At 46.5% G+C, this 24,462-nt stretch overlaps 1 protein-coding gene and 3 long non-coding RNA genes across 10 annotated transcripts in view; 2 read left to right on the top strand and 2 right to left on the bottom strand.

The window, feature by feature from the left end:
• Window positions 1–4,860, bottom strand: part of GRAMD1B (GRAM domain containing 1B) — a 154,594-nt gene extending 149,734 nt beyond the window's left edge. For 4 of the 7 annotated variants that reach the window (XR_004133854.2, XR_010378942.1, XM_010986544.3 and 1 more), the window contains exon 1: window positions 3,969–4,836. Coding sequence is in view for 4 of the 7 variants with exons in the window: in XM_010986544.3 (XP_010984846.2) it covers window positions 3,969–4,342 (374 nt within the window). In the remaining 3 variants the exon portion in view is untranslated. Of the gene's footprint in view, window positions 1–3,968 lie in introns of all 7 variants that reach the window. The other 3 variants (XR_010378941.1, XM_064482169.1, XM_064482168.1) reach the window with 3 other exon arrangements.
• A 10-nt stretch (window positions 4,861–4,870) lies between these two features.
• Window positions 4,871–6,198, top strand: LOC135319911 (uncharacterized). The gene is made up of 2 exons (XR_010378945.1): window positions 4,871–5,341; window positions 5,907–6,198. It is a non-coding gene; the product is annotated as an uncharacterized LOC135319911 (long non-coding RNA).
• A 5,947-nt stretch (window positions 6,199–12,145) lies between these two features.
• On the bottom strand, window positions 12,146–15,517 carry LOC135319910 (uncharacterized). The gene is made up of 2 exons (XR_010378943.1): window positions 14,635–15,517; window positions 12,146–12,344 (listed from the first exon to the last, which is right to left on the bottom strand). It is a non-coding gene; the product is annotated as an uncharacterized LOC135319910 (long non-coding RNA).
• Window positions 12,367–22,467, top strand: LOC135319912 (uncharacterized). Its single transcript, XR_010378946.1, has 3 exons — window positions 12,367–12,610; window positions 13,074–13,174; window positions 22,134–22,467. It is a non-coding gene; the product is annotated as an uncharacterized LOC135319912 (long non-coding RNA).
• The last annotated feature ends 1,995 nt before the right edge of the window (window positions 22,468–24,462 follow it).

Here is a 24,462-nt window from a genome sequence, read left to right as displayed (position 1 = left end):
GGTGATAATAAGGAGGGTGTCCAGGGGAGACAGGGCAGAGAAGTGCCTCTGTGTCCCCCAGAAAGACAGCCCACAGTCAGCCACCCACACCTCCTCATGTGCCCCTTGTCCGCTCTCCTTCCCCCTCCAGAGAACAAGGTCAGGATGCCGTTATGTCCTCAATTTGGGTTTTGAACAATCACCACCACCAGTTAAAAACCAAGGGATTTAGGGAGACTTGCAGGTACTAATTCTAAGAGCTTGCCCCCTCAACTACATTATTTACGGGGCTCAGGGGACAGCATGGCCAGCAAAGAAACTGTGCCACCTTACGTTAAACGGTGGCTAAGATGACAATTCCCAGCTGGAACAGTGACTGCTGGAAGAACAGTGCAAGGCTCAGGCCTCTACTTCACACCCAGCTCACACAGAACAGCAAGAATTAGTTGCCTCAAATACCACTCTGAGCACGTCTCTCCCGGGTTCCAGAACCTACAATGGCTCCCCATTGAGTTGAATCCTCTTTGTATACAAAGCACACTGTCCGTAGGATCTCAATACATCTTTGTTGACCTACTGATGAACTGAAATTCAAACTCTTCAGCATAATCATAGTTTGTCAGCCCATCACTTTGCCCTCATTTTCCCACATCTCTTATCAAGATCACACTTGGTCATCCATCCCCTGTCTTCAAGTCAACACACCCAAACTGCTTTCACCAAAAGGCACCTGGTCCCCATTCAAGACTCAGTTCACCACAGAAAGTAGATTCACGGATGCCCAGGGCTGGCGGGATGGAGGAGTGGGGATTGAGGGTGATACCTAAAAGGCAGGGTTTTCTTTTTGAGGTCATGAAAATGTTCTAAAATTGACTGTGGTGATGATTGTACATATTTCTGAATATACTCCAAACTACTGAATTGTGTCCTTTCAAACTGACTGAATTGTATGGCATGTATCTTCTATCTCAATAAAGCTGTCACACATCAAAACCTCAGCTCTGGACTCACCTCCTCCAGGAAATTTTCCCTGACTCATGAGTAAGGATAATTTCATTACAAAGAGTAGAGATAAAGGAATCATTCATTCATTCATTATTAATTTATCCATCAATAAACATCTACCGATCACTACAAAAGGCCAAGTACAGTGCTAGACCGTGAAGACACAGAGATGAACCACACAAAGTTGAACTCGGAGTCCTGTTCCCCAAGTTCCTTGCTAACCTCACCATTTTCTCTGCTTCTTTCTTTCCAGGGTTAAGGAGAAAAAAAGGGGCTCCTGATTCTCTTAATATTTTCAACTTTGTGCAGTTAAAATCCACATGTTGTGGTCCTCTTGGTCCCTGCCCTCTACAATATCAGACAGAATTGCATCACAGGCCTGAAAGGGGCTTTTCTCTGCTGCGGAGAGGGAGACCTGGGGTGGGAAACGTGCGTGGGATGGATGCCATGCTGGGCCTGGTGTGCTAATCCTCCCAAGCCAAGCTGGAGCTGGGTCATTTTCCAATCATCATCTCCAAATCGGGTCTTGTGTGAGGAGTCCCAGGTGCTGCTCCAGGAAACAGGACACGTGAGTACAGAACCTATACTCTCAAGCACACATCCACTGCCTGTGAGACACTCATAGAATAAGGACACACATCCTTCCCCCTTGCACAACAGGGGGAAGTTTACAAAACATTTTCACGTGTATTATCATCTAGAGACCTCCCGTTAACCCGCAGAGCTCCCCCTCCACAGAAGGAGGAGATGAAACACAGAGGTGAAGGGAGGTGTCCAAGGTTCCACAGCTAAGAAACGACAGAACTGAAATTGAAACCTATGTCTCCTGACTTGATGTCCAATATTCTTTGTGCCCTATTGACTCTAAATGCTGATTCCACCTCAGGGAATCATGCCGGCCATCTGCAAGCATCTAGTCACTTGACTGATTCTTTTCTTTCCAAGAAGTCTTCTGTTTCCAAGACCTAAAAATGATGGGCTTCTGTTTTAGCCACGATCTAGATAGATTCCAACAGGAAGCAGTTTCACAGCGGTTAAGAGTGAAGATGTGAGTCAGACAAATTTGGGGTTGAACCCAGAGGTTGCCTTTTTCTACATATATACACATACTCTTCTAATCCAACAAACAACCACTGAAAACAACTGCCAGTTTTTAAACTATTCCTAGACGGTGAAAAATCCTTCCTGGTTTAAGAGTATGTTCCCTCCTCTAACAAAAATGAAGATTCCATTGCATCTGTAGACAACTCTCCAAACGAAGAAAGACTTCCCTAAACTGAACCAAATCCACCCCATCCGCATGCTGGCTATCAACGTAAGAATCTTCCCCCATATTCTGTCCTTAGTATATATGGCAGAATCTCAAGGTCAAAATAGGGCTTCTTTTAGGGTCTCTCACATTTGAGGGGAAAGCTGACAAACTGTGATGTACTATTTTAGTTTCAAGATTAGCTCCCACCAAGTTTGTCCCATTTCCCTCTGCTCTCTGGAAACGGCAGCAGGATGAAGTACTAGTACAGAAAGAATTGTTATCCTCCAGTCCCCTCCAAACCCCAGAACTAAGCCCTACAACAGCACCTGCAAGGATAACCACATCCAGTCATGAGAACCAAAAAAGAACCCCTGGCAGGCTTAGAATGTTCCTCATCCGTATAACCCAGCCCAATTCCTCAGCGATCCCTGCAAGACACATCTCGCCCTGCTCTTACGCCTTTGTCCGTACTGTTCCCCTTTCCTGACCTCATGCCCTTGACCTCATACTTGTTCAGCTGTTTTCTACTATCTGTCTGTACTTGTCATGGTTTGAGCCTCTTCAGTCCAGAAGTCTTTCTCCTCTCCTTGCCTGTACAGTCCACATGGCACACATAGTACATGTCTTTCAAAGATTCCATCCCCTCCATCCCAGTGAAACTCACAGGCTTTATGCCATTTCTTATCCAAGTCTCCTCCCATATTCCTTCTCAACTTCCACATCCCCACACTCTACCCAGCACCCCCCCCAACCACAGCACCATTAGCTGGTACCAGACTGAACTCACAAGAACATTCAATAAACACTTGTTGAATTCAAATGAATAGAAATGGACATTCTGGGAGGAAGAGTCCCAGGGAAGGTGGCCAATTGCTCAGCTGTGCCCCACAAAGGCACAGACCATTGTTAAGAGACAGGGCCCTAGAGTCTGAAAGTAAATGGGCAGGGTCTATAGTATCAAAGAGCCAGTGAGGACTGTCCCCTCCAGTAGGCAATGGGTTTGGCTCAAATACAACCCCTGGCCAAGACTGGGTGGAGCTGCCCTCCTGTATTCTATACCAGTTCTCTGCTTAGGGAAAGCCAACTTGACAACTACTCAGATGCCACATTTACCAAGGCACAAAGTAGCTGGCACACACCATCACCGTGTGGACCAGGCCCAGATGTCTAAAGACTGGTAGGAAATGTGACTCTCTCAATGTAAATACTCCACCACCTCCTCTACACATAGGGCCAGGAAAGGGAATCTGGGGTGGCCAAAAATAAAGTAATAATTGAAATGGAGTTTAGAAACTTAAGTGGAAGAATGAGTTAACCTCTCTCGCCTTCTACTACCTCCGCCGGTAAAATGGGGCTAAGAGGAGTCCCTATCTCAAAGAGGTTTTGGGAGGATTAAATTTGGAGATAGATGGTGCTCACTGTAGTGACCTACACACGATAAGGGCTCGATAACCATTAGCTGCTAACGATTTTTACTATTCATGTTGCTGTGAGGAACCAATGGGGTGGAACGCGGCGTGAAACCCCATGCACACGTGTTACATAATGTAAAGTCACCGGGTCCCCTGCCCTGGACTGGGGCGGCGGGTGACACGTGGGAAGCCGTCCACTACAGCGAAGGGCTCCTGCAATCCTCGGCGAAGTTTCCAGGGGTACCCTGGGGGTCCCGGACAGCTCTGGGGAGGAGTGGGGAGGAAAGAGGAAGAAGGCAGGGAGCGGAACGGGCACGTACCTGCTTTCGCTGCACTCCTTCCTCTCCCTCACCCGCAGCCACTTGCGGAGGAGGAAGCGTTTTCGGCGTGGGGAAGCGCTGGGCGTGGAGCAGTTGGACCACGGGGTGTCCTCGTCGCTGGAGGGTGTGATCTCGATGGACGGCAGCTGCAGGAACTCCTTGCCGGGGGCCAAGACGCCGGGCAGGTCCCGGCTCAGCCCGGCCTCCAGGCTCGGCTCCTGCACGTTCTTCATACGGCGCATCTTGAAGCGCCGGCGGCGGAGCGTGGGGGTCGACGAGCTGGACCAGATCGGGCTGCCCTCGGGCGCGCCCCGTGGCTCGGGCACCTGCAGGGCGGGCGGCTGCAGGCTCTCCATCATGTTGGCCGCCGGCATGGGTCCCGCCGCTTCCGCGCTGTCCCGGCGCCTCGGCCGGCCCGCTCTCTCCCGCCCGCCGGCCCGGCTTCCCGCCCTACGCGTTAAGAAACGGTCGCCGCTCGAGCCGCGAGCGGAGCAAGTCTGTCTCCCGGAGCGCCGCGCAGGAGGAGGGGGCGCGGGGGTTCGCGGCGCGGCCGCCCCGATCTAACTCGGTCGCCCGCCGCTGCCGCCCGGCCGCCCTCCGGGGCTCTCCTCGCGCGCCCGCTTGTTTTCCTTCCGCGGCGCTCCCTCGCCGGCTGGCGGCCGTGCCTGCGCGGGACTCGGCGGCCCGCGGCCCCCGGCCCCAGGGGCGGCTAGGCAAACTCTCAGCGGTTTGCGTTCGGCGGACCCGGCTGGGGAGCCGGCTTGGCGCTGCAGGGAGGCAGAGAGCGGAGGAAGAGGCAGAGGGAGGAGGAGGAGGGGAAGAGAGAGAGAGAGGAAGCAGACACTGGATAAAAACAAAAGAGGAGGAGCAGGGGGCGACGAGCGGGGTTAGGGGTGGGGGTTCATTTCTGTCCAGAAGGGCGTGCACGGGCGGCGACAGCTAGTGTAACTGTACGCGGAATCCCTGGGGAGGGACTCTACCTCCCAGTGAAGGCTGCTCCAATCAGCCTAATGAAATAGGATCACATCCCAAACTTTCTCAAAGCGACGATTGGCCAGGCAGCTCTCATTAATCTAACTCCGTGCTTTTTCTTTGGGAGGGAGAGGGGGAAGGGAGGAACCGAGGAAATCAGTACTGACTCGCCAGGGCCACCCAGGATACAGGGTTGAGGGAAAACTAGGGGACTTTTCAGCTGGATCGGTTCTCCTGAGAAAGGTGCTTTCTTTGAATAACTTAGGGTGCGAGTGGGGGCACAGGAAGCCCGGGTACAGTCAAGACAGCAAGATTCCTGGAGGCTACTTCCAAAATGACAAGATGAGGAGACAGGACAGATCCGTGGACTAAACTGAGAACAGCAGACATGACATACGGAGGTAGGACAGACAACAAGATCTGAGACACACAGGGCACACAGGACCAGTCAGGAAAAGGCAGTGATCTCTGTACCTCTTGAGTGACCTCGCCAATACCAGAGCCCCATCCCAAGAACAGAATGAAATTAGAGGACTCCTTTTACATTCCTGGGGGCTAAGTCAATTCTGTTTCAACCTGCAAGGGGCATGGACTGGATCACAAAAAGTCTAGTATGTCCCCAGGTCACGGAACTGAGAAAGTCCACTTCAGTCCTGTAGCGTCCCAAGCTATGCTGAACCCCTCACCTACAGCCAGGTACCACCCTAAGAGACTGGCTCTAGAACTGTCCCACCTTACTGAGGAGCTCTCTGTCCAGACTGAGTCTAAAACAGCCCAGCTTCAGGAGGAAAGTCTATCACCAACCGTACCCACCCCCCCAGCCCAGCATTTGCCTTTTCAATAAGTCCTGCATGTAAGAACCAAAGTAGAGATGGTAGCTTCCAAACAGACCAGAGGGGGCAGAATTAATGCAACCATTAAGTCCACAATCCAATTCACCTAATCCTCTCTGCCCCTCTCTGTGAGTTTCCAGTTTCTGTGCCAGGGTGAAGGTCAGAAGAACATTTCACAAGTGTCCCAAAGCTAAGGAAAGGCCACATTCCTAAAGATCACCAGAAATCACCGCAAGAAAATATGCTGCTGCAGTTCAAATGTGACAGCTGGCCATGGGTCCATCAGGCCCGGCGAGGACACGTGGAAGGAGCTCAAGGCATTGAGACAGTGCACCACCTACAAGGCCCAGAGTCTAAGGGAAGTGTGTTTAGAAATGGGAGCCAAAAAGCTGGGGCCAGACCCACCAGTAAATGACTCCCTGGAACAGCAGCCTCGTCTTATTTTCTGACTCTTTTCCATATCCGGCCACTGGTTCTCTCAAGGGTGGTATCACTCTATTTTAACTCCAGGACGTGGTAAAGAAAGGAGAAACCCCTTCCCATCAGGTGTCAGGTCTGGCAAGGAGCAGGACACCGCTTCCGGCTCCCGGAATGCTGAGGAGGTTGTAACTCCAAACTTCAGGGTCCGGAGTTAAGCCACAGAGTTGCTCACTGCCTTGGATTTCCTCCAAGGACGAGCGCTTTGCCAGGGATCTGCTGGCTTGTCAGTTCAAGAAACCTGCTTGTTGAGGGCTTCAAACAGAACAGGAGTGTTCACAGACAGGGACCGAAAGATTCAACAAGGGGAGTGGCCCCCTTGAAGTTGATCACGAGGCCTCTGAATTTAAACGTAAGCCCCTTAAAAGGAAGATCAGTCAGCAGCTTCCCCTTCCCACATGTTTCAGCCACTTTTCCACCCACAATAGATTCTGGACCTAACATCAAAATCCTGTGAGACTTAATTTAAGCCTTGGGCCCAGCAGTAGCTGAGAATAATCATTTACATTTCTCCTGGCCTGAAGGAAAACCTCCTCCAAACTAAATCTGAAATGCTTTTCACTGGCTGGGAAGCAGACACCCAGAGGACCTGAAGTCCCTGAGCACTGTTCCCACTCATGTCCACCTGCGGTCCCAGCTTAAAGAAAAGAAGGTACCTGTCACCTATTAAAACCCTGTTCAAAACACCCCCTACCCCTCCACCCCCAGCGGCTTACTTTTCACTGCAGTTACCATCAAGTAAGGTGATAAATGGGACACTAGTTTGGAAATGAGATGCCCTCCAGGTGCAAGTCATCATTACTGTGAGGACTGTAAGCACACTGAGGGGAGGACCAGGTGTCTCCTTCGATTCTAGCCAGTGTCCTGTGTGTTCTGTTTGTACAGTAACCTTTAAACTTTTGTAAAGGGCTTTCAGACATAATCTTTTATCTTCCCAGTGACCCTAGCAGTGAGAAGGATAGAGATTACTCTCATTTTATAATTTACTGAAATGAGACATAGAAAGATATCTAAGATCGTTGATTTAAAAAAAAACCCAACAATAATTGATCATGACAAAGCCAGACCTTGAACCTGGGTCATCTGAAGCCAGTTAGAGGCCACCCAAATCTCATCAAATGCATCAGCTCTGAAAAGCAGGTCCCTTGTAGCACCAGAATTTTACCAGCCCTGACTTTAGCGGGCAGATCACGAAACAACATGTGGCTGTTGAATTCCATCAGTTACTCTACAAGGGTGGAAATGGAAATACAAAGTTTTGAAAAACAATTTCTCAAAGGAGCTGGTGTCAGGGGGTCAGGAGCAAAGAGCTTCAGAACCCCAGCCACTGCATTCCTCTCCAAGGCCCCCCTCCTCACTTCTCTCCCATATTTGGCTCTCAGCCACCCCCACAGTTCTCTGGGAAACTGACCTCGCCGTCTGCCCTCCAGACAGGTGGTGGCCAGGACGACCTGGCCTCCCTTCCCTCAGCTCGCAGCCAGGCCTCATATTACCAAGCAACTGTTGTTTATTCTCAACTGTTCAGGCTCCTTTTTCCTGCAGGCCACAAGACACCCAACATCTGTCTATTACTTCTGGAGACCCGCAAATACATAGCCCATTATTCAGGAGAAACTTCCAGGAGGGAGCTTAAGTGAAAACTAGCAGCTGTGATGCTAGATTTCTCCTGAGTGCACATCCAAGTGAGAGTGAGGTAGAAGGGGCCAGCCCTCACCAACCCACATCCCTCCGGCCTCAGGGATGCCAAGGGCAGGCAACTCCCAAGAGCATGGACAGGTGTGTCCCTTCCAACAGTGCTGCCACCAGTCAGTCAGTCCCCACCCTCAAGGTTAGGACACAGTCTGTCTCTCTGGCACAGTTTCAGAACAGCCAAATCCAAAGGCTGGCCCACGGACCAGGGAAAGACGCAGGCAGTGGGCATTCATGAAGAGGAACTTGTTGCTATTAGAGAAGCTAGAGACACTGAGAGATGTGGACCATGCCGTAGAGAGGTGTCACTCACTGTCTTCAAAGACAAAAGGAAGGATGGCCAGGTCGTGTGCTCAAGCTCTCCTCTGGCTGCTGAGCAAGAGGAAATGAATCTGTGTAGAGCTCAGGGTGGGACACTCAGACAATAAACATTTCCCAAGAGGAAGGCCAATCAAGGACTGGAATGGATGAGCAAGGATGGTTAGAAGGTGGCTTCCTCTGCACATCTTTAAAGGTAACTGGAGTCTAGTTAGAGGCAGTGGCAGGAAAGAATGATCTCTTAAAGGCCCAGCACTCTGGGTCAGCAGGGCCAGACTTCCTCTGTTTTAAATAAAAGCAATTCACTTATGCCTAAAACAAACTCCATTTGAACTGATGTACTTCTGGCCCCAGGCACCTTGATTACTGGATACTAAACACCTCCCTGAAACCCACAAACAGCCCTAATATCTTGCACGGTGAAACAGAAATGCAGGGACCAATGATGAGGGTGGTGACGGAAAAGATGCTAGGGGTGGGGGCTGCAGGGGCAGGTAAAGTCAGAGAGAGTAAGCTTCCACCTCTGCCCTGGTATCTTCTGTCTGTTCCTTTCTCCAATCCTTGCCTCCTCCCCCTGGCAGGAGCTCACTACTGAAGCAGTCAGGGCGGTTTCTGCATTGAATCTGTGTGGTCAGGCTGGAGGATGCTGGCTAAACACCACCTAAATAAAACCACAGTTGACCAGCCTCCATGTCCAGCTTCTCCTTCGGAGGAAAAGGAGGAAAGTACTGTAAGACTTTACCAAGTCTCAGTTCCCGAGGACGGAGTGCTCAGCCTTGGGGAACGCACATACAAGGTTAGCAGCCTTCGGCAGGGGCCAGGGTGAGCAGTGACGCCACCTCTGGAGGACTGTCACCAGATAAGCCTCCCTGGTTTAACTGCTCATCAAAAGGCTCAGGAATCCAATAAGAATATTTTACACAACACTTGGCTGACCCTGTTTTTGCAGACAGACATCATTGCTTGTCCTCTAAACCTTCCAAGGACATCAGTGCTGGAAAAGACTCCCTGCGTCACCCAGCCCATGTCCTTGTGGTCCATTCCAGGGAAGGCAGGTGGCGTGTTCTGGTTCTTCTGCTGCTTTCCTTGGAAGGGTCACCAAATACCACTGGCAGTGTATACCAGTGATGGCGTGCCCAGGCCCGAAGGCATGCGATCTGAGCTTTTGACTCCTTCCACCACTGACCAGCTGTTGGTTTGGAGATGAATTATTTAATTTCTCATGTCTGTTTCCTCATCTATAACATCAAGATAATTAATAGCATCTCCCTCCAACAGCTGTTGTGAGCATTTGAATCACGGAGGGCACTTAGAATAGTGTTTGGCACGTAGTCAGCGCTCTATAAATGTCCGCCTTTGTTAGACCTAATTAGTCTCCTTTATAAGATCTGTATTAGGAAACGTGACCGCTCCTGTTGATTTTCAATCCAGTTTAATTCGATGAACACTTGTTAAGCTGGAGTACTGTGTCAGGCTCCTTCCTAAGTGCTGGGGAGACAACAAGACAAGCGCCACATGGGACGTACACTGGAGCATACAGCCTAGCGACGCAGAATGAATTAAGTGCAAACAGGTGTGAGTGGAAAAATCAATAAATTTTAACTAGAGGGAAAGAGGTGGTCTTGGCAGACTCCATGGAGCAATTAGTATTTAAGACAAGACTTAGAGTATGAATTTCAGTAGAGATGAGGAACAGGGCATTCTGGAATAAAGGAACAGTTTGATTAAAGGCATTGGAGAGTAAAAACCCATGGAGAGTTTTTGAAAATTGGGAGAGGAGTCAGGACTTACGGAAGGACATGAGAGGAGAGGAGGTCACACACACAAGAGGGTAAGACTGGTGAGTATTTAAAGTTTAGATTCTGTTCTTTAAACAAAGAGACACTATTCAAGTTTTGTTGGTTTTTGGGGGGGAGGTGGTGACACTATGGATCTGAATTTGAGGAAGATCAGTTCTGGTGACAGTGTGAAATAGATACTGGAAAAGCAAAAGATGAGACATGCAGAGGCCAATTCAGAGACTGTCATTCAGTCAGTCCATATTTTTGGAGTATTGACTATATATATATATGCATGGCAAGCAGTGCAGGTAAGAGATGGAGAAAATCGAAATAGGGCAGGAGAAAAATGTGGAATGAGAGGGGGTGGGCAAGGAAAAGCCCTATGAAGGCTTATTCAGAGATTCAGACTGGAAGGAAACCAAGAATGTGGGTGATTCGGAAGTCAAGGGAGGGAAGAAGACAGTGTTTGTTGAATGACTACTACAAGCCAGGCACTGGGCTGAGGGCTTCACACACACCATCCCATTTGACCCTTCCAGCCACCTTGAGAAAGAGGTATCAAAAGCTGACAAATGATGAGGTGAATTTAAAAGGGCCTGACTTGCTCAAGTTCACACAGCCAGCAAGTGGAAGATCAGCACAAATCTAAACCAGGGTCTCTCTGATTGAAAACTCATGCTTTTTCAACTAGAGCACATTTCAGAAAGATAAATGATGCCAAACCCTGCAATGAAGTCAGGTAGGAGGACAACTGAGACAACCCCATTGGATGTTGTAACTGGGTCACGGATGACCTCTGCGGGGACCACTGTGGCGGAGGGCAAGCAAGGAAATGTGACTGTGCAGGTTAAAGAGCACAGAGGGAATGAATAAATGGGGGCTGAAGACGAGCTTTGTGCTTTGTAGAAACTAGGCAGTGAAAGCAGTGCCGTTCATCCCCGTTCCTTCTTAAAGAGTTATCGACCATCTTCTGTGTGTTAAACACCCTTCTAGGATCTGCAGTTAGACCATGAAAAGCAGTGTGTGTGTGTGTGCATGTGTGTGTGTGTGTGTGTGAGAGAGAGAAATTTAGGAGACATGGAGTTTTTTCCTTTTAATTTATGTGTGCGTGTGATTTATTGTTGGTAGACGTTATGTTTCAGAGGAACAAACTGTAACTGTATGATTATGCCATTTAAAATGGAGTTCTGCTAAGAAAACTGAAGCTTGGTTGTGTACCTGGTAATCTAGCAAATCAATCAAAAAGTATTTAATATACCCAGACTCTAAGCATACCATAATACTGGGTACTGTGAAAGGTTTCTCAAAAGTTTCTGTAAAACTATTCATTTATTCCTCAAAATCATTTTGGAATGTTTATCAAAGATGACCCTGGCCTTAGTTGCTTCAAATCTTGAGTAGGAGGGAGAGCAGAAATCCAAGAACTACAACTTGGTAAGAAAATCCACTTCAACAGAAGCACGAAGCAAATGCAGAGTGAGCCCAGAGGGGAGAGAGCTTGATCCAGAAAGAACTTCATGGACTAGACAGTAACCACCCAAGGTGGAAGGTTAGCAGAGGAGTTTTCCAGGTAGACCAAGGGGGGCAGGCTTCCAGGCAGAAGGACCACTTGGGCAAAGGCACTGCAGTGTAAAAGAGAGTGGAGTATATTCCTGGAATCACAAAAAGAACAGTCTGGATCATAAAGTTCCATTAGGTGAGGAATGAGAGCAAGAGATTACATCTACCATAGATTTTCCTTCATTTACCCATTTAAACACAGATTAATTGAGCATGCTATGTTCTAAGTGCTGGAAAACGAGGGATGCACATAACCAAGTCTGTGCCCTGGAGGAGTCTACATCCTAGTGATCACAAATTTCCAGAATGATGGAACAGACATTTCAAAGACCTGAGCCAACCATCACTTTATCTCCGCCATTTGGCTTTAGAGATTACAGAAGGTGGCACAAGGAGGTTACAGGCATTTACGAAAGTCACGTTATCAAAAAGGCAAGGCTTCATAGGTGATAAAGGGCTTTGTGTGCCAAGACCAAGACACAAAGATTTGGAGGCTTAACCAACTCAAACAGAAGGGCTCCAAAGCACCAGGAAATGACTCAAGTGCTAAAGCAACCACCTAAGGCTTTTATTTCCAACAGGAACTCAGGCTATGCCACCTCCCTTAAATCAGAAAAGTAGCCCCCTTTTATAGGCAAGCAAGCCCAGGTCCAGAGAGGTCCAGATGTTCAAGCAGTGTCCTCCAAGTTGCTTCCAGGGTTAAGCAGAACCGTAGTAACTTCTTGCCCAAGGAAGTGATGCTAAAACTGTAAAAAAAAAAAAAAAAAACCTGCCTAATTTGCTCTGACAGGCTACAACGGCATGTGTGCAAAGCACTGGGGACACTAGCCTTTACACACTTCAAACAAAAAATTCAAATTGTTTTCTTGTGCCACAGGGTGGAGCTGAAAAAAGGCTGCACTCAGCGGGGGCTTTTCAGCCTCGGCCCCCGCAACCTAGGTTTGGACAAACTTTCCCACTGCACCCCGACTCATTTCTCTTTCTGCGAGGAATGCATCTGGGAGGAGTCACTGTAAGTAACTCACCCTGTAAAATTCTGCATGCAGTGTGAGCCCTTGCCTTGAAATGACAGTCACAGCGTTCAGAGGTTCCCACTCTTCAGGAACAGTCTGTTAGCCTAGACCCTGGCTGGACTCTGCCCTCAACTGTCCCCAGTGGGGGCTCACCCTCCCCTAACTCCGCATCTAGGAGCTGGGATGCTGGACCACAGCCCTCACAATTCACCCCAATTCAGTGACTGCACAGTATTTTAAACACCCTGAAGTTGGGATTTGGGGATTCGTAACACTGGTTGACCTCTGAAGTCTCATCTGTAGCTCTCACAGTCTAGGAACTGGAAAGATCTACTTTACTGTAAGCCATCCTGGTGTAGGAAAATACAGATTTTTAAACAGTATGGACTGGAACGATCATCATATAATACAAATCATTTGTTTTACAAAAAGGGTTCATTAAAATTGTTTCTTTACGGGCAGGAACATTTTGATTCAAGTAATTAACTTGAACAAGGCGCACTCTACGAGGAAACCACCCCGTGAGTAACAGATGTCACATGGACATGAAACATCACTGAATGGTGAGCGACCTGGTTTCTTCGTATTTCCTGGAAAAGAAAGAGCTCCATTTCCCTTACCCTCAACCATGCCCCTGATGTAAGCTGGTACTTTCTGAAGACATATTAACTCTGCCTGACAGATGGAAAATTGTATGAGCAATAGAACTCCCTTAGGTAACAGAATTATAGGCCTGAAAGAAACAGCAGACATCTAGTCCAATTTCATTAGCAACTTGGTCCCTTCTTCCTCCACCCTGTCCCACCCGGGATCATGGATGAGAAACAGAGGCACTGGTAAGATCAATCCTGGACCAAGGTCACAAGGCTGGAATGGAAACTGTTTTCTGTAAATCAAGTATCTTTTGCTCAAATTCTACTTTAATTCTTTCCGGTGTTATTTTGGAGGTAGTATTTTGACCTTAAAGAATAATTAACAAACAAATGCACTAACGAGTCCAAACACTCATTCTGCTTTTGTCCACACACATTTTTGTGCGCATCTAATTCCCTCATAAGCCCACATAGAGCAAGAAGTTAATCAAACGCAAATACCTCGCTAGAATGGTTCCCCATACGTGAACATTCAGATTTGCACAAAAGACATGATAATGTTTATTTGCTTTTGGAAAGGCCTTTTTGCTTTACACAAATAGAATTCCTTTATGTGGGAAATTCCTCTCTTGCATTTTAAATACTGCTTGATTTATACACGACTTTGCAACACCACCACTGCTTAATAAAAGTGTGTCTGTAAATAATCAACTTACATGCTCATTCCCTTTCCTTTCAAAGCAAATATATGCTAACTATGACCTGAACCAAATAAACAATCTGTTTCAGTCAGGCATAGATTAGAAATGTTTCGAAGTCCTAAACATTTTCAGACCCATCTACAGTTTATTGACCCAGGCACTGTATTTTCTCATTTAAGCTTCACAAAAATCCTCCGGAAAGTGTCATTTTCCCCACTTAAGAAATGAAGGAATTGAAGCCCAGAGAGATTTAAAACTTCAGGTGTTAAGATGTGATTCAAACCCGCGCATTCTGAATCCCAAACCACCGTTTTCTCCACTCCTCTGTATTACTATTGCAACTTCCTGTAAAATATTTTTTTCAGCCACCATTCAAACTGGTTCTCTCACTTTTTGTGGAAGACTTGTATTTTATTTGCAATCTGGTAAGTAAATGGATATTTGGGATGGCGATTCTGCAAACTGACTCTGTTTTCCTGTTTTCAGTCAGTTTCTAATTGTTCACCTATCTAAAACATGCAACAAAGTTAATACCAACTTCCTTGGGCCTTCCTATTAAATTCTAAATATTTTAAAAAGAAACTCTATCCCAAAGATTTAGCAGAACTCTCCTGCGAAAAGTACTTGATGGCATGTTCAAGCCACCTAAGCAGTTTCTCATTTGCGACTAACATTGTCAGTGAAGCCTGAATTCCTAATTTGTGCCCAAGTGTCTCTAACACCTCTTACCCGTGAGGAAGTCCGCCTATAGATCTCAGGTGATCGCAGGGCTCCGCACCTGCCAGGATGGTCCACACGACGCTCCAAGCAGGGCCAGTGCAGAGAAGGAACACTGGCCTCTTACAAATGGGGCAGCCCAAGGCACCACTAAGTTGGTTTGCTTCAAATGAGGCTTGCCACCCACTGCTGAAATGGTAGCTTAGTAAACACTAAAGACCTTTAAAAGTACCTTGTCTGCAGTCTTCGGGTTCTAACTGAGCTTCCAAAGGTAGATCTGACTTGTTTCCAGGGCTTACTAAGGCAATGGCTTAAATCCTGCTAGCCAAGCAAAGTCTCTGTTCTTGAAGGCTGGCTCACATGATCTCATTCTGTGCAAGTTTGCCCCTGCATCCTTGGACTTTGGAACAAGGACATCAGGCTCCATCCCACCATAAAATCTCCCCGGCTTAACTAAGAACAACCAGTCAGCACTCATCGGCCCCACTGTCCTTCAGGCAGGGCTCCACTGGAATGGTGAAAATCTAGGTGACTACCCTGCTTCTTTTTCACTCTCCCCTTCTCTCCCCTTCCCTCTCTCTCTGTCTCTCTTTCATACACATACACATACACACAAAACATTCTTCGGGGGGAGGGTATAGCTCAAGTAGTAGAGTGCATGCTTAGCATGCACAAGGTCCTGGATTCAATCCTCAGTACTTCCATTTAAAAAAAGGAATTAAATAAATAAAAACCTAATTACTTCCCCCACAAAACAAACAAACAAATTCTTGGAGGTTCCCCCTACTTCCTTCAGTGACCAGACACTTTATCCAAAGATAAATGGTGAGCTCCCCATCAGTGGAAGTGTTCAAGCAGAGACTGAACATGTAGGAGGTTCTCACATCGAGGCTGACACCAGACGGCCTCGGAGGGCCCGTCCACGTCGAAGGGCGACAGTATTCCACAGGCTCCAGGTTCTGCAGCAAGTCCGCTCACACTCTTGCCCTTCTAGCTGTCCTCTCATGACTTCTCCTTCTTTGCTTTTTTCTTTTTCAAATTGAAGTATAGTTGATTTACAATGATGTGTTAATTTTTGGTGTAGAGCAAGGTGATACAGTTACACATACACATATAGATTCTTTTTCAGATTCTTTTCCATTACAGGTTTCTACAAGCTATTGAATATAGTTCCCTGTGCTATTCAGTACAACCTTGTTGTTTCTCTATTTTATATATAGTATTGTGTATCTGCTAATCCCAAACTCCTAATTTATCCCTTTGGTAATCCCTCCCCCTTTGGTAACCGTAAGTCTGTTTTCTGTGTCTTTTCCTTTTTGAGAATGTCCTCCATATTCATTGAAATCAGTCCCCACTTGTATTAAAAACCTTGGCACACTTTACCCACACTGCTTTGCAACACATCCTCTTCCCCCCGGTATCATAATTATTGGTGCGCATTTTCCACGTCCCCTCGGACTGTAACTGCCATCAAGGCAGGATTTATGTCCCATCCATCTCTGTCACCCTGTCTCGGAGCTCACTGCCCCACACAGCGTGTCTGCTCAGCGAGTGTCTGTGAATGAAGAAGTGATGGGTAGGGGAGTACTAGGCGAGAAGTCGGAGGATCTGAAGCAGCACCCACTCGGTGCAGGTAGCTTCCCAGCCTCAGACTCTCTCTGGAGGTTCCTTGCCCTTCTGCAGAGATGAAGGCTAAAAAGCACGGTCTGTCTTAGCCCTGCAGTGTCCCTAGGGACAGCTCTGACCACCGCCAACCTTTCTCTGAGATTATCACCTCACATCAGCCAGCATCACATGGGAGGTCTCAGAAGAAGCCTGGGACTGGGACCCTCTTTCCCGGAATATTCATCCCTGATTAACTAAAAGCTCCGGTTTCCTAGGTAAGGGTGTTTGGTCTATGGATCTTTGGGGAGCAATTAAAGGAAGGAACAAGAATGCATTTAGAAACAGCTGCTGACCTACCAAGTCTTAAGAAAACATCCTGAATTGGAGTTTAATCAATTCTCTTTCAGTTACTGGTGAGGAACTCAGTTTCACTATTTCCTGTGAGAAAGGGTTTCATCCCACTTTCTTTCAAAGATCTCCAGGGAGGCCAAGCCCCCAAATTCCCCTGGTGGGAAGACCAGGCCCACTGGAGCCCTGGGGCTGCCCTGCACTCCAGAAAATAACCGTCCGTCTCCATAGTTTCCTGTCCAAAGGATGTCTGCCAGGCTTGACTCTAAGGCCACCATTAAGTCATAATTTAATTCCCCTTAACTGACTGTTCATTCCGTTTGAGTTTCAAAGCGGAAAAAAATACCTTAGAGGAGTCCAACCCCCACCTTTTATAGATAAGGAACTCCGCTCAAGAAGTGCCTCTTGGTCGGCTGCCTGTGTGAGCCTGCTTGCTGTGGTGCAAACAAGGAGTCTCTCCACTCGTTACGGGGAGCTGAGTCCAGAAACACAGTACCACGCACTTTGTAAACAAATAAACTTTTGGAAAAGTTTTAGGTTTACAGAAGTTGCCACATACTTCTACCTAAACGCTAAACCACTTCATCTTCCTGTTACTGTTTCACTAACAGTGCCCTCTACAGCACACTGGCAAAATAATTTGTTTTCCATTTTATTGGCACTAAATAGCTTATACGGGTGTTTGGCGCAGGTTCCAGGAAGTTTGCTTGTTTTCTGGAGGGAAATGTTACCAAGAGCAACTTACATATGCAGGTTCTGCGCTGTAGGGAGGAAGGGAATTTTACTTAAATTAGACCAATCATAGTAAGTTCTTATTTTTTTTTTACTGCACACTTACTATGAATCAGGCATGATCTCAATCAATCCTCAAATCAACCCAATGAGTGAGTTATCATCCCCATTTTAAATGAGAAAAAAAGGCAGCTTGGAAAGGTCATGTGAAGACACGCAGCTAATGAGTTCCTGGGCTGGGGTGCAAACTGCACAATCGGATTCCAGAGTTTATGCTCCCCCACAGGTAACTTGGTCTCTCTTCTGGCATGGAATGATCTCTGTCTTCAGTGTCAGCATCTTGGGACCTAAGTGGGTACCTGATTTGGTAACTCATTTGTACCCCTATACTGCACAATTATGCCAGGTGCCCCAAATATGCATTCTTAATATCCGTCACACGACCTGTTTGAGATAAACATCCACACTGGTACTTGCAGATACGAATTTCCGAAGCTGGCAGACGTATCTGCATATCCTTGACATTTGTAGCATACTTCCCAGTTATATTAAGTGTATAACACTCCTTTATTTCCTCACGTATGGTTGACAGTATGACCTAGCAGTTAAGTGCAAGAGTTCTAGAATTAGAATGTCTGGGTTCAAATCTGGGGTCCACCATTTATTAACATGTTAACTAATGTCTCAGTGCCTCAGGTAACTCATGTGAAAAACCAGACTGCTAACCACAGTGCCTACATTATGAGTTTGTTCTATGAGTATAAGGTTATACACCTAAAGCACTTGGCACAGTCCCTGGCATATAATAACGCTCAGAAAAGTCCGTGGCCGTATTGTTTCTACATCTGCAATGCTGTGCATAAGCACTGCATACTCAACGCTACCGTAATACAGTACATCGAGCGGCAAGGGAAGCCTGGCTGCAGAGACACATCACACACCCCAGGGAGCACTATAAAAACCCACCCCACACGGGGCCACCCAGGCTGCAGGTATGAAATCCATTTATCATTTCAGCAGCTCCCCACTCACACACACACAAAAAGAGATGGATAAAGACTGAGGTCAACTGAAGAGCTTAAAATACAGGTTTGTTTATTTTAAGGCCTGTGGAGGAGATAGGTGGGAAACGGTAACAACTGGCACAATTATGATCATGATCATTATTATCATCGCTAGTAGGAATAGCACGCTTAGCTTCCAGCATCTCAGGTTTCTGCACTTGCCTTTTCTAAGGAAACTAGAGAATGCTTGATTGCTCCCTCACAATGGAGTGGTTATGCCCATTCAATTATCATCTCCATCACACTCCACAGAAGTTAAGAGATGGCATTTCGGTCTTCTATTCAAGCGGGTGAACTTTCTATCCCTTTCATTACAGGAGAAGCAACTGATAAAGCTAATGCAATGTACTGGAACTAATGCCTTAGAAGTGCCCCAAGCACGACAATCTTAACCCACTTTGAAGACTAACTGTATTCAGAATGCGAGGCTTTATATTAAGCTATATATTATGGTAAGATCAGCTGCAGGGGAAAATCTTCTTTGAACCAGAGCAAAACCATTTGTATTTATTTCTAAAACATACAGGAGCGCGGTGCCAGAGGAAAAAACCCCAAACACACTGCAATAAGAAGATAGCTGTTTAACCCTTGGCTGGGCTACAGCAATGGCGGCTGTTTGGATTTTGCACAAAGTCTATGTATGTGTGCATGATATCTGGAAGCCTCCTACACTTCATGGCACCAAAATGTAACATGGAATCCTTGAACAGGAAACACTAAAAACAAGTTTCCAAGTCCACTGTTTTACCAACAAAGCAAAAATGGCAGAAGTTAGTGATTAAACGGTGGCTAACAAGAAAATCTCGCTCATCTCACATGTTCTGGGCTCCTCAGAGAGAAGCCAGCAGAGGGGCAAGCCCACATTTCCTCTTTGGTCCCTTCCCATGTGCTTCATGGAACACTCAATTCCGTCCTGAATTTCAAAAGACAAAACGGGATGTGCAAATGGTCCCTGAGTTCTTGTGGAAGTCTTCCAGTGCCCCCCTGTCCCCTGTTCCATAATTACATTTCCTGATGTTCACTGATCAGTTCCCTACTCAAGACATAATCCTCCAGCACAGCCACCGATGCAACGAGGAAAGGCAGGGAAGATTACAGCAGAGTGCCCCAGAGCTCTCATTGGGACAGAATGTGCTTTGCTGCATTTCTCAACGGAAGAAAGGAAATGAAAAGGGGGTGATAATAAAGAAGAAGTGTAATTTCTCTCCACTGCTGGTCTGGAGGGCAGGAAACCACGTGTGCCCCACCTTCAAGTAAGGATGAGAGCCCAGGACTAGGTGAACTCAGGGCAGATTGTGATATAATTGACGCTCCTTTCCAAGCAGGCAATACTCAAACTCAGGATGGACTCTGGGAGGAGGTTATGGCTCAGCGGTAGAGTGCGTGCTTAGCATGCATGAGGTTCTGGGTTCGATCCCCAATACTTCCATTAAAAAAATAGTAAGGCTGCTACTCCAAAAAGAAAAAGAAAAAGATAGGTTCTGTCTACAAAGAAGGTAAGAAAGAGCATGGACTCTGGTCTTTGAGCTTCTTGGCTTAAAAACTGAAGCCAGACAAAGCTGACTTTTTTCATGGGGAAAATAGTATACTTAGGGAGTGGGCATCGCTTCTCGGCCTTTTGGCTAAGATCAAGTGTGTAGGGAGTGGGGCTTTATATAATAGCACCAAAGCAACATGGAAAAATACAGTTAGAGCCATAAGCTAGTAACCCTTTTGACCTTACAATCCTGCTCCTATGTGTTCTGTGATTTAGAGGAACAGGGTTTAGGAGTTAAGGAGACCGGAATGTAAATCTTAGCTCTATGCTCGCTGCCTATGTGACTTAGCCAAGCCACTTACTCTTCTAGGTTTCAGTTTCTTTTCTGTGCAAGACGAGAAAAACAATACACACTTCCTGGGTTGTGAAAATTCAGTGATAGGCTACAAGTAAAGTGCCTGGAGCGTAACAGGAACTCAATAAACCGCTTTAGTTTTTGTTTCTTTCTTTCAACAGTAATAATAATTACTTCTTATGTAAGAGAGAATGTTTATTTAACAGTGAAAAGTTGCCAACAACCAAAATATTTTTTTTAAAAAAGACTAAGGAAATCGTGGTATTTTCACTCAAAGGTGAAATGCAACTGATTAAAAAAAACCATACACCTACTATATATTTAATCATTTACGATTATTTGAATAGATCAGTATACATTTGTTGGGGGTGGAATGATACTGCACATACACTAAAATTACAGCATCGTGTGTGTGTGATTTTTCTATTTTGTACTAAGTAGTATCATTATCATTATAAATTTCATGTGCTCATCATAACTGATTAAGATAATAAAACAGTTTTAATCCAAAAAATGTCAAAATTAAATTCATTCCTTAATTTAAAATGAAGACAATTAGGGCTGTGCTGATGGTCCCTAGGAAGTTCCCAATCTCTGGGGAAATATAGCTTAAGCCAGTAACACCAAGCCCACACCTGCCACAGCAAGACTAAACAGTAGCAGATCAGTTCCAGAGCTCCCATGATGTCTAGAGATCTGCCTGCCAGATTCCTAAAAGGAAACCGTCACCTGCCTCATTTATTTGATTATCAGGTGCCTATTGTGGATATCTGTTACACCTGCTGTATTCTAAGTACCGTGCCAGGCGATAAATGTCAGTACCCTGCCCTTCAGGAGCTCATAACCTACTAAAGAAGATAAACTATTCACACACTTAAACAGAAGGCACTGGGAAGTGCCCTTGGAGGCAGACAAGGCACTTTAGGGGATGCAACCATTATCCAACAAACCACAGGTAGGCATGAAGGTGGGGGTGTGTTTCATAGGTTAAAAACAATTAAACCTTTCCTAGAAGCCACTCAACAACTAAGTGAACTCTTCCAATGCCACGTTCTCTGCTCTCATCACTTCTCACAGTCTCTCCCTACGGAACCCACGGAAAGTGATCTGGGAGTTCTCTCTGCTACCATCTTCTCTCTATGTCTTTTTTGTCCTTCCTCAAATCCTGAGAAAGCGTGTGGTGCTTCTCAGCCTCTCCAGCTCCCAGGCAGAGGAGATGCTACCCTGCTGTTAAGGGCTGTGGGATGCAGCTGCCACTGACCGTTAGATCATTAGATGGGGGATGAGCAGGGCGGAGGTTCCTGTGTGCTCTAGAATCCCTGGTCGTCTTAAGAGTCGCCAGTGGAGCATCTAAAGGACATCTGGGCACAGCTGATGCCACTCTAACATATTTGTTTCTGGTCTTAGTAGGAGGTTGTAGCAAAGAAGTCTTCTCCTAAACCCTCATCTCCCTCCTTTTACCCTACCCTGCTTCCCTCCCTCCCCTTTTCCTCCTCCGTTTCTTTCTTTTCTCCTTTTCTCAGTAAGATTTCTTCCCCCACCCGCCACTTTTCCCCATCTCTTCTTCTGTTTCTATAAACTCTTTTTCCTTGTCCTCAAAACTTCCTAAGGGTCAGATCTCTGTCCTCATAATCACAGCCCTCGCACCTCAGGCTGCCTGCTGGCCTCCCTGAGCTTATTAAAATCAGAGATGTCCGGTGGGGGCTGGGCATGGAGAACCATTTCTCAAATCTCATCTGGTGACTCAGCAATTCTAACTCCACTGCAGTCTGAAACCAGTTGGAACTTGGTGAGGGTAAGTCGCGCACAGGTTATTGATTTCTAAAGAAAGTGAAGCTACCACTGTCTTTGCAGAAAGAAGACTGTCAAGGCTCTCAGTGCCTGTTGTGAGTTCTATTGTTAATTTGTCCCTTGTGAACTGTATTTTCAGGCACCCGGGTCACCAACTTTGAAGGCAGAAGTAAGGCCTCTTTCTCCCAAGCGCACGTTTGCAGGGAGCCACGTCAGCTGTAGGCAAGCGTCCCTGAGTTTCGAGCCAGCAGGTCCCTCTCATCTGTCCGCCGGCAGGTGATGATGCTGTGGTGGTGACGCTGCACAGACCTGGACAGAGGTGTATTCTAAAACCCAAAGACAAATAAAAACTTGACAACAGCATCTCCTTCTCAGAGCTCCCATGATTTCTAGAGATCTGCCTGGTGTCAGGGCAAGAACAGGCAGGCAAAACAGATAAGACCTGAAGTGCCTTAGCCAAGACACACAGATGTTCGCCGGGGCCAAGGGCGCGAGAATGGGGAGTCTCAGCGATGAGATGAGACCCTGGGGGGGTCGCTCCCAAAATAAGAACCCGCGCCTGCACAGTCCTGTGTAGCCAGAACACGTCTCCACAAACAAGCAGTGTGACTTTTACAACGCCCCAGTGAAGTAAGATAGGCGTAATGTTACTCTCTAGGTGAGAGAGCAGGATCAGAGCAATTACAGGACTCGTGTGAGTCCCACAGGAAGAAGAGGCAAAGGCAGGATTCCCAGCCAGTGGTGCCCTTTCCAAATTACCATAATCACGGAAAGTGCCAACCTGGTAGTTCTGTGGTCAGACAATGACACATTAGGTCTTAGGTCTTTTTAATTCCCCTTCAAAGGTCTTTTTTTTTTTTTACTACCTAAAAGTGCCTAGGTCACCAATTATGGAAACAAATTTCTTTTTCTCTGGCTTTTGGTAAAAATTACCCTTATCAGTGCTGCCTTGGGGCAAATACCAGATAAAAATTTTTTAAAAGATAAACATTATAGACCAGTTCAGTCCTTACCCTATTACCTCTAGTCTTCTGAAACAATAAACATGGCACTTTATCCGGAGGTTACAGAAGCAGAATTCCACTTTCATCTGCAGTGGCCTTTTAGCTAAAGAGGACCCCCTTCAGGGGTCTGGCGTAGAAGAGCTCAAGAATCTAAAGTTGATGGACTGGGTAAGTGTTCATCCCTGCATGAATTCATGCTCAGCAATTTAGAGGTGGTCCAAATTATCCTAGCAGACTCCCTGTACATCCTAATTATTGGACTTAATTATAAGTGCTCGCTACCCAGCAGTGCCTTGGCGCAGAGGTAATCCTGCCAAACTTTCAACGTGACCTATGGGTAACACCCACCGCAAAAAAGTTTGACTTGGGAGAAGTGTGTCCCAGAATTCTTCCCTTGTTCCATTCTATTTTTAAGAAAGTAGTGAGCTGCACCATGTTATCCATTTATACACTCAACTCATCCAAGTTATTGTGAAAAATAAAATCTGATCCCTTGGCTGGATAATTATTGACTTCTAGGTTACAATACTATAGTTTTAACATAACCTAGACCCTGTGTCTACACCAAATAAGAGTGGGGGCAGGGGGAGCTACTAGCCATGGAAACAACCAACCGGCTGTAAACACGTGGCAAAGGGGTTAGAAGAATCCCCACTGGGCTTCTACACTGGGATAATGCCCCATAATATCATTCTCTTCCATTTCACTTAGTTTTCTATTAGTGTCCTGGCCTTTTCTGAGAGCAGCTGGGAAAACTTGGGTCCAGAAAGATGGATCAGACCCACAAGTTTACACAGCAAAACAGGGATTCCTGGCTTAGGACACACGATGTGGCTATACAGTCAGTTCCAACTGGTGTTTCAAAGTTTAGCTAGAATACCAAAGGCATCAAGAGGCCACTTTCTTAAATCTCCTTCACAGAGATCTATATTCTCTCATTTGAAAGTGCCAAGATCATGCTCTTAACACCTACAACCTTCACCTATAAGAAAAGAGCCTTATAACTTTGGATTCAAGACCATGTTGAACCACCTGGGGGCAATAAGCCCTTTGTCTGTCGTTTCTGGAAAAGCTTAGACTGTGAGGTCCTGGAGAGCAGAGGCTTTGCCTTGATGAAGGCTGGATTCACAGAATCTAGCTCAGTATCTGGTACATGAACGGATTCAAATGGTACCTTTTGAATTGATGAATAGACGCACACGTTTAATTTTGGGAGATAAGAGAGATCAGTGTCAGCCTATATTAATTGCTTATAGCCGTGGCATGCAGGGGCTCTGACTTGGCCCAACTTGCTTTGAAGAGGTCATTTTACCAGCCAGTTTAAAACCGCAGGATCTAGGTAGACAGAAATGGCAACCATCGGTGGTGTGGAAAAACAAGTTTCTTTCTGCCCCCTGGTGGCCAGGATGCTTTCAGATTCCAAAGTCCCCCAGCATGCCTATCACTGAATTTAATTAAGTACCC

The sequence above is a fragment of the Camelus dromedarius genome, chromosome 34 (assembly GCF_036321535.1).
Source record: "Camelus dromedarius isolate mCamDro1 chromosome 34, mCamDro1.pat, whole genome shotgun sequence".
NCBI classification, from domain to species: Eukaryota; Metazoa; Chordata; class Mammalia; order Artiodactyla; family Camelidae; genus Camelus; species Camelus dromedarius.
The sequence above is the reverse complement of the archived record's forward strand: the minus strand, read 5'-3'. Positions and strand labels throughout refer to the sequence as shown.